Source organism: Microtus ochrogaster, chromosome 10, assembly GCF_000317375.1.
Source record: "Microtus ochrogaster isolate Prairie Vole_2 chromosome 10, MicOch1.0, whole genome shotgun sequence".
Lineage (NCBI taxonomy): Eukaryota > Metazoa > Chordata > Mammalia > Rodentia > Cricetidae > Microtus > Microtus ochrogaster.
The window spans coordinates 34,885,240-34,895,013 of NC_022016.1; the positions used below are offsets into that span (position 1 = coordinate 34,885,240).

General features: G+C 43.9%; 1 protein-coding gene across 7 annotated transcripts in view; it reads left to right on the forward strand.

The window, feature by feature from the left end:
• Nucleotides 1-521: 521 nt before the first annotated feature.
• Nucleotides 522-9,774, forward strand: part of Gripap1 (GRIP1 associated protein 1) — a 34,426-nt gene continuing 25,173 nt past the window's right edge. For 3 of the 7 annotated variants that reach the window (XM_005352786.3, XM_005352787.1, XM_026782008.1), the window contains exons 1-5: nt 522-630; nt 3,588-3,654; nt 3,793-3,854; nt 5,992-6,018; nt 6,765-6,872. In XM_005352786.3, the coding sequence (XP_005352843.1) occupies nt 589-630; nt 3,588-3,654; nt 3,793-3,854; nt 5,992-6,018; nt 6,765-6,872 (306 nt within the window). In that variant the 5' untranslated portion in view covers nt 522-588. Of the gene's footprint in view, nt 631-3,587; nt 3,655-3,744; nt 3,855-5,991; nt 6,019-6,764; nt 6,873-9,774 lie in introns of all 7 variants that reach the window. The other 4 variants (XM_013348435.1, XM_026782009.1, XM_013348438.1 and 1 more) reach the window with 3 other exon arrangements.

Genomic DNA, 9,774 nt, shown 5'->3' on the forward strand with positions numbered 1-9,774 from the left:
ATTAATTGCTGTTGTCTCTTCTCGCAAACTTTTAGCTTATCAATGACTACATCTTTTCCCTAATATGATATCCAGCGCTGTGTTAATAAAATCATTGTCAGATCTTTTAAAAAAAATGAGGGGTAAGTGGTCAAGGTCTTTAACGTGAGGCGGGATTCCCCTTTGGGGTCACTCGGTGGAGGGCCGGAACAAGATCGCAGGAAGCTTCCGCTTTCATTTTCATGGTTATTAAGTCACTTTCTTCTTAAAGGAGTATCGCGGAAGGGTTATATTTTTTTTTCTGTCGGAGGACTACTTCCCTACGGACAAGTCCACCCATGATACAGAGATACCATAACATCACATAACAGTGAGTAGTCTGTAAATGCTCAAAAGCCATAACAGACAATTGACAATTTGGTGAAACATCAAAATAAAATTTGCCTGACCTTTAGGCATCGTTTTCTTCTCTCTGTCTCTGAAATTCTGAGCATTTGATTAGTTCCCTCCCCCATTCCTGGTCAGTGGTTCGCTCCGACCTTAGCACTGACAGGCCGCACTAGCTGCGCTTGCGCGTAACGCTTGCGGGGGGGGCGGGGGGGGAGGAACATGGCGCAAGCTCTGTCTGAAGAGGAGTTTCAACGGATGCAGGTGCCGCTCGACGTGGGGAAAGACCACCCGGCTAGGAGTCTGGGGGCGGGGTAGAAAGAGGTCGTACTATAGGCTCTGAGGATTTAGTTGGGATGGGCCTTGAGTATAAGGGGGTGGTCTGGAGAAGGGAAGCTGAGGCTTTGAGTGGCGACGCGACGCTATTGACTTCCAAGATTTCTATGGGGGTTCTGAAGGTTAGATTCTATTAGCTTTGTGGGGTTGGTAGAACGTATTTAAGTAGGCGATACGTTTCTCAGTCCTGGGTGCGGGCGAGACCTTTGTGCTCCTGTGTAGGGCATACCATTGACTGGTGATGATGTTTGACTTTGAAGGATGGAGAGCCTGAGAAGGAGAAATTATTTTGTCTGGCGAGAAAGGAAGCAGGCATCTGGCTTTTTGCGTCATGTGTGTGTGTGTGGGTGGGGGTGGTTTGACAGGGCAAGACCATGAACTGGTGGGAGGTGTAAAGTTTGAGGGAGATACCACTAGGCTGGGGGAGTAGGGAAAACCGTGGATCTATTCCCTAGAGTTGCTGTACCGTTGGTGGTAGAGGATCCTAAGAGGTAGGGGGATAGTTGCATGGATTGGGATGATTCCTTTAGATCTGGGGTGAAGACTATTCTGAGTGGGTAATACCATTAATCCATATTAGTGGAACAACTAGGGTATATAAAAGAATAATATTTTGGAATTTCAGGGGGGAACATCACTGGGTTTGGGGGAGAAGTCTGACCAGGTTCACAGACCTGTTGACTCTTTTAAGGGGCACTCTGAGAGGGACTGTAGCACTGCACAATGAAGAAACACTTTGAGAGAGCCTAGTGGGAACGACTGAAATGGGGAAACCCTCGAGTCCTGTTGGTTGAGGGAGTAGAAGTAATTCTATTGGCTCGGGAGCTAGGTGACCTGCTGAGGGTCACTAAAGATGTAAGAATGAGACCACTGTTTCTTTGTTTCTTTCCTTCCTTCATCCTTTTGTTTGAGACAGAGTCTCATTCTGTAGTCAAGGTTGGCCTGGAAGCTGTATTAATCTTTTCCCCGTAGCTTCCTAAGTACTGGTATTTCTGGTATATGTCCCCATGCCTGTCTCCAAAAATCTAATCTTTTTTTTTTTTTTTTTTTTTTTTTTCGAGACAGGGTTTCTCTGTGGCTTTGGAGCCTGTCCTGGAACTAGCTCTGTAGACCAGGCTGGTCTTGAACTCACAGAGATCCACCTGCCTCTGCCTCTGCCTCCCGAGTGCTGGGATTAAAGGCGTGCGCCACCATCGCCCGGCAAAAAATCTAATCTTAAAAAAATTACAGAAATACTTGACATTCCTCTAATAGCATGTCATCCGTAACATTTCAGATTTTTATACATGTGAATAAACTTTATACTAAGTAATACTTATTGCTTATTCTATAATGACTTTCATGTGATATTAGACAGGTTAAGTCTGACCAACTAATTACATGTTTTCAAAATAATGTTTATAGCATATATATCTCTGATATGGCTGGGCCAGCATCTTTTTTTTTGTTTTTTTGTTTTTTGTTTTTCGAGACAGGGTTTCTCTGTGGTTTTGGCGCCTGTCCTGGAACTAGCTCTTGTAGACCAGGCTGGTCTCGAACTCACAAAGATCCGCCTGCCTCTGCCTCCCAAGTGCTGGGATTAAAGGTGTGCTCCACCACAGCCCGACATGGGCCAGCATCTTATTTAAACAATTCAGCTACAGTTGTATGGGTGTTATTGTTTAATAAAGTTTTAATATTCAATATACCAAAAAAAAGAATGAGACCACTGGACCATAAATGGGGAGGAGCACTGTAAATTACAGAAGATTTTGAATAAGATTATTTCAGCTGGCCCACTCAAGGGTATTTGAGAGAGACTCTGGAGGGACATAGTGTCACCATTTTTGGATCATGACCGAAGGCATCTTGTCTTCACAGTGGGTAGATAGTTAAACAAGGAAGATTTATCCCATTGGGTCATGTGTGAGAAAAAAATACACTGGGCTCCTTTGGAGAGGGACTTCAAGGTGGGTAGAAAGGTATTGCAAGCCTGGAGGTGGTGGCACACACCTTTAATCCCAGGCGGATCTTTGTGAGTTCGAGGCCAGCTTGGTCTACAAGAGCTAGTTCCAGGAGAGGCTCCAAAGCTACAGAGAAACCCTGTCTCAAGAAATAAGAAAGAAAGAAAGAAAGAAAGAAAGAAAGAAAGAAAGAAAGAAAGAAAGAAAGAAAGGTGTTGCAGTTGGTGTAGGATTAGGAGAGAGGCTATCTGAGTCCTGGGGACAACAGGCAAGAAAGATCCCATCATAGCCAGGCCAGCCTTCTGACCTGGACCAAACCCATTGTGGTGAGAGAGGTGGAGGCTGGTGCTTTGAGAAGGACGTGAAAGTAGAGGGAGGGGTCAGTGGGTGCTTCTGGGAAGAATCAGCTTCAGGGCTCAGTGCCCCATGCTGCATTTTCTCTTATTTATTGACTTAAGGAAACTCTAACATGTTTTGAAAACCTTAGGAGTGCTGCAGGACCTTGGGGGAACACCCCCTGACTCATGAAAGTTGAGAAGGAGAAAGACCAGATTCTCTTTGCTTGGGAAAGAGTTTTATAGGCCTTCTGCCGAAGGGGCTTTCAGGGTCTGACCAGGGCAGTGTTCAGGGTGTTAAGAGGTCAGTCAAGATGATTTTATCCTGCATGTACTGAGTCACAGGAACACATATAAACAGGAGCTCGACTATTCCAGTACTCTTCAGTATGCCAATACCTTTCAGTGGCCCCGGGTGTGAAATGGACTAGTGGGGCAATGGAGGGGGAGGCTGGCTGTGATGGGAATGGAACTGGACAAGGCAGAGCAATTAAGGAAACACCTAGGGTACCAGTCCAGTCTTTGGAGCTCAGGGGCTTGATTGCCTCATGTGTGGGGAAGGAATGCTTTCCTGATAAATCTTTTTGTTTCTTGGCTTCTCCCAAAGACCCAGCTCCTGGAACTCCGGACAAATAACTACCAGCTTTCAGATGAACTTCGGAAGAATGGTGTTGGTGAGCCCAGAGAGTCTCATTAGATGGGGTGGTTTTGGGGGACTAGAGGCAAAGATTTTCCTTTAGAGACCTGATAAGATGACCCTTCAGTTCCTTGTTACCACCTGAGGCTGAGATTCCCTGCTTTCCCTGCACCAGAACTTGCCAGTCTTCGGCAGAAGGTCGCCTACCTGGATAAGGAGTTCACTAAAGCTCAGAAGGTACCTCCCTCCACCTACCCATCCACCCACCTCTTGCTTCCCTCTATCCATCTGACTCATTTATCTCCCAGTGAACACCTACACTGAACCAGACCTAATGATACATGCTGCTTTCTTACAGTCACTGGAAATTTTTTTCACAGAAGTCTCTTCAGTTTGCTAATTTTAATCAGTCTTGCTTATTTAATTTGTGTGTGTATTTCTTTTGAGACAGGATCTTGCTGTGTAGCCCAGACTGGCCTTAGACTCTTGGTAGTCCTCCCCCAGCCTCCCAAGTGCTGGGATGATAGGTGTGTGCTGACATGCCTGGCTTTGCTTAATTTATTGATTTTTTAAAAATTTACTATTAATTCATTCTAATATCAATTGCTTATTCATTTTCATTCACTAAATTTCTTTTGAGTGGTGCTACAGATCAAACCTAGGATCTCATGCATGCTAGGCAAGCTCTCCATATTTGCTTTTAGCCAAAAGGCTCAAAAGTGATCTTTTTGTTGTTTATGAGACAGGGTCTCTTGAAGCCTGGGCTGCCCTTGTGCTTGCTAGGTAGCTGAAGATGGCCTTGAACTCCTGATCCTCCTTTCCGCATTCTCCTGTCTCCAACTCCTACTGGGATTACAGGGGTCTGCCACCACACCCGGCTCCAAGCTGTCTTGTCTCCTGCGCTACATCTCCAGCCTTCGTTCACTAACTTTGTCTTGAAAGGGGAATCTAGCTGTGTTTTCCAAGCTGCTCCCAAATTTCTGGCCTCACATCGGCCTCCTTCCTCAACCTCTTGAGTAGCTGGATCTGTAGGCATGTATACCACATGTGGCTTCATTCACTAACTTTTGATTAGTCGAGTCTATCAGTAAATCTGCCTTGAGTCTACCTCCTGTCTTGCACTCACACTGCCTCTTTATGCGCCTACGTGTCCTGGTCCTGTTGGTGACATGAGACCAAACCCACTATTCAGATTCTTTAAAAATAGGGTAGAATATAGCCTTGAGATAGTCTAGATCCTTATTTTTATCCTTCTTCATTGCTCTGTCCTCATGTATAGTGCAATGTTGCATACAGTACAGGCTGAATACTTGTTGGATGAGGGGCTGGAGCTCAGTGGTTAAGAGCACTGACTGCTCTTGCATCAGAACCTGAGTTCCATCCCCAGCACTCAGATGCATGGCATCTCCCAAACTTGGCTCTAAGTCTACTTCCGGGAGATATGATGCCCTCTTCTGGTTTTCAAGAGCACTGCATGCACCCATACACACAAATTTAAAAAAATGTGGAAGGGAAACTGTCATGACGTTATCTTCTAACTTTCATGTGTAAACTGTACCACTCAAGTGTGTGTGTGTGTGTGTGTGTGTGTGCGCACGCGCGCGCGCATGCGCATGTACCTACACACACAGTAATAATAATAAATAAATACAATTTTGTTTTATTAAAATATTTTTTTTATTTTTTTTTATTTTTTGGTTTTTCGAGTCAGGGTTTCTCTGTGGTTTTGGAGCCCGTCCTGGAACTAGCTCTTGTAGACCAGGCTGGTCTCGAACTTACAGAGATCCGCCTGCCTCTGCCTCCGGAGTGCTGGGATTAAAGGCGTGCGCCACCACCGCCCGGCTTATTAAAATATTTTTATTAAAATGAAACTTGTTGGGTAAATTATACAGAAGTCAGACAATCCAGCAGTCAGGAAACTGGAGTTCTTGGTAGGGTGTTGATTTCCACAGCCTGACAATATCCTTAGCTGCCAAGCAGAGGGACAGAAGTTGCTATGTTACATGAGAGAGAAGCACATTGATGTGTTTGATCAGATGTAAGGATGAAGCCACAATTTACTAGCTTGGAGATCCAGCATTATAAAGGGTTAAAATCTAAGACACTATTTCCCTCTCTCCTTCAAAAACATTGAAGAAAGGAAGAATTTTTTTGAGGTGCTATGGCACCAAGGCACCAGAATTCCCAATCATTCTTCATTCTTTTCTTCAGTTCTTTCTGTGGGCTTCTAACTGTTATGAAAGTTCTGTGTTTAAACATATTTCCATCCCACAACACATCATTGCCCTCACGTAACCCCTGCCACATTAGTTTCTATATCCCATGGAGGGGTCCATTGCTCTTCACTTTAGCTCTCTTCCACCCTTCCTTTTAGGCACTAAGCAAGAGCAAGAAAGCTCAGGTAAGGGGGCCTTTGGTGGGTGAATATGTGTGCAAGATTGTCTTAGTGGGATATTTGTTTGGTGGCATTGTCCTGGCCTTTATCTATGTAAACCCATTGTATCTGCAACTTCCTCACTGCTCTGCATTTCTATGTCTTTGTTTTCCTGTGTTTGTCTCACACTCTTTGTCCCTATGTATATATTTCTTTATCCTCGTGAATCGACCTCCTGCCTTCCTGTCTCCCCCTCTGTTTCTTCTCTTTGACTTTCCCTTTGTCTCTCTTCCTCCTGTTTCTATCTCTTTCATTTTTCTTTTCTGGTTTTCCTTTCTATTTCTGACTTCTTGTTTCTCTTTCTCCTATTCCTCTATCTTCCTTACTCATTGTTTTCCCCAAACCCCTTCCTTCTGTCTCTCTCTTCTCTTTGCTATATTCTTTTACCATTGATACTGGTTTGCTCCTGTCTTCCTTCCTTTTCTATTCCCTGATCCTCCTCTCATTCCCTCTCTTCTCTCCTTTTCCCATCTCCCTATCATTATTTCTCTTCCCTCTTAACCCCTTGTTTATATCTCCCTTTCTGTTTCTTTCCCTCCTTTTCCATGTCTCTCTTGACCTCACTGTATGTCTCTCTTCCCATATATTGCCTCATACTTTCTGCCCTATATACTTCCTACCCAATGCCATTTTTTTCCTTCTCTCCCCTTCTTTACCTACTTCCCCATCCTTTCTACCCTTGTTGGAGTCCTGGCCCATGTCTGCCACTGCAGGAAGTGGAGGTACTGCTGAGTGAAAATGAGATGCTGCAGGCAAAGCTGCACAGCCAGGAGGAGGACTTCCGTTTGCAGAACAGTACACTTATGGCCGAGTTCAGCAAGGTGCTGGTGCCCGGGATAGCTGAGGGGGGAAATGGGAATGGTGCACCTGTGTATGCATGGGCAAGAGCCATTTAGGCTGAAAGCTCAGTAGTAGAAGGTGGACAGGGTCTGCCGCTGAACACTGTCCATGGTGCTGAAATAGGCCTTAGTCTGTTGCTGGGGGCAATCATTTGACAGGTGGGGCCAAACACTCTCATGGAATTAGATCCTTTGAGCCCCTGAGTTCATTTGGTTCCTAAGTCACTCCTTTTATTTAATTCAAGTCTCCATTTGTATAATTTTGGGCTGGTGCTATGGAACCCTAGTGTGTTCTGGGGCTTTAAGTAAAGTTCTTAATGCTTAATATGGATGGAAAAGTGTTTCAACTGCTTTCCTTTTCTTTTTCTTCCCTTCATCTAACATGGGTCTGGGGTTCCACTTCTTCCAGGTAATTCATCCTGGATTGACTAATTCTATCTCCTTACTGGTTTTAATGTCCTGGCTCTTTCTAACCCTCCTGAGCAATATGGAGATCCCACGTTTTATTCTCCTACTAGTCTTCTGTATCCATGGTTGATCATTTTGTGAGTCTCAGTGCATTTAAAGGAAAAATATGCTGTAGAGAAAAGGAATTCTGTTTCTAAGGTTTCATCTGATGCTATAAAGAGCAAAAGAAGAAGAATACAATTATAATACATGAATACGGCAAGAAATTGTAAAAAAAAAAAAATAACAGCAAAAAAGCCCACAGAAATTCTTGAGATATGACTTACTTGGTAGAGTGCCTGACTCACATGAATGAGATCCTGGGTTTGGTCCCTAGTACTGCATAAACTGTGTGTTGTGGCACATACGTGTTATTTTAACACTTGGGCAGTAGAGCAGGAGAATCAGAAGCTTAAGGTCATCTTCAGCTACATAGTGAGTTCCAGGCCAGACTGGGCTACATGACAAAGAATAAACAAAAATTATTTAAAAAGTGAAAGACTCAAGACAAAATACAACAGAAATCAGTCTTTAAGCAGTTACAATGCCAGGAGAGGCAATTTAACAGTCAGTAATTCCAAGTAAGGTCTCTGGAACCAGAAGGCCTAGAATAAGATCTTGGCTGTACCTTTTACTAACTATAACTTTAAGCAAGTCACTTAGCCTCCTGTTTCTTGATTACCAAATGTTTAAAATGGAAGTGGTGATTATAGAAACACCTGCCTCACAGGGTTTTCATGACGATTCAGTGGGTAAATCTATGTAAGTCATGTAAAGCCTCCTACATAGATAGTATGACCTATAGAAGTGTTCCCTAATGACATTATCTCAGTAGTGCATTTCCCTCTAAACTATGTCTTGTTTGTGGTGATGAAGATCCAACCCAGGGATCGTGCATGCTAAGCATGTGTTCTATCACTGTGCCGCATTCCCATCCCTCTTCATACTTAAAACAGTTATTATCCAGTGGATGGGGGAGAACAAAAGAAGACAAGGGAGAAGGAGATCTTTTTTAACCAGGATCTTGGAATATGGCTCAGTGAAAGAGTGTTTGCTTAGTATGAAACATGTTTGCATTCATTCTGTGTTTTTGGCCTGCCTCACCTCCACCTCCTTTCATCCACTCTACTTCCACAGCCTTCTGATCTCCTTACTTCTAGTTTTTTCTGTTGGTCCACTTCACTATTCCACAGAAGTTATTCCAAACTCTAGACCTTATTACACTTTAATTAATACCCTCTGGTATCAGCCCCTCTCCCTGGTCCCTGGAGTTTTCTGGTGCTCTCGTAACTACTGGTAGTGTTTTTCTGCACCACTCTGGGCTCCTGCATAATCCTCTTCCTACTCCTCTCAGGCCCTGACGGTACTTACAGAAGGACCTGATGCTAGAGCCTGCCAAAGGAGTTGTTCCTTGGACAGATGATAGTTAAAGGAACCTGATATGTAGTCTGTGTTCTGGAAATAAAGTTGGAAGCTGCCCAGAATGGTCCCAACGCTTGGGTAATTTGCAAACAAAACTAGTTCAAAAACAACTTGAGGAGGAAAGAGTTTATTTGGCTCACAGTTCACATTTCATCACCAAGGGAAGTCAAGGGAGGCAAGAACTGAAGCAGAGGCCATGGAGGGAATGGTGCTTATTAGCTTGCTCTCCATGGAACACTCAGCCTGCTTGCTTATACCACCCTTGTCCTCCATCCCAGGGGTGGCACCACTCACAGTGGGCTGGGTCCTCCCATATTAATCAGTAATCAAGAAAATGTCTAATAGACCCAACTACATACCAAGCTGAAGGAGGCATTTTCTCAATTGAGGTTTTCTCTTCCCAGATGATCCTAGCTTGTGTGAACTGGCAAGAACACTGATATTTTGTATCAGTGTAGGTGCAGTGGAGTGGGGGGAACAGTAATAGTGATCATTTACCAATGCTGTTTCTTCTATGCCTATTCCCATTTGAATTGCCCTACATTATTCGTTCAATGCTTACAATACAATTATGAGATATTTTTTGTATCCCCTTTTAAAGGATGAGGAAAATTGAGCCCCAGGGAGGTGAATTAATTTGTCCCAAGATTAGCCAGCTGGAACATGATAGAACTTCATGTCCAAGCCATCTAGTTTCAGACTGTTTTGTGATTCCATGTTATAAAAGAAAATTTAGCCAGGCGTTGTGGTGGTACATGCCTGTAATCCCAGTATTTAGAAGAACAAGCTAAAATTTTGAGTTTAAGACTAACCTGGGCTACACAGTGAGATTCCATCTTAAAGAGCAACAATAACCAACAAAAAAAAAACAAGCATAAAAAGAAACCCAAAACCAAAAACAACCTCCACAAAAACAACCCACAAAGCCGGGCGGTGGTGGCGCACGCCTTTAATCCCAGCACTCGGGAGGCAGAGGCAGGCGGATCTCTGTGAGTTCGAGGCCAGCCTGGTCTAC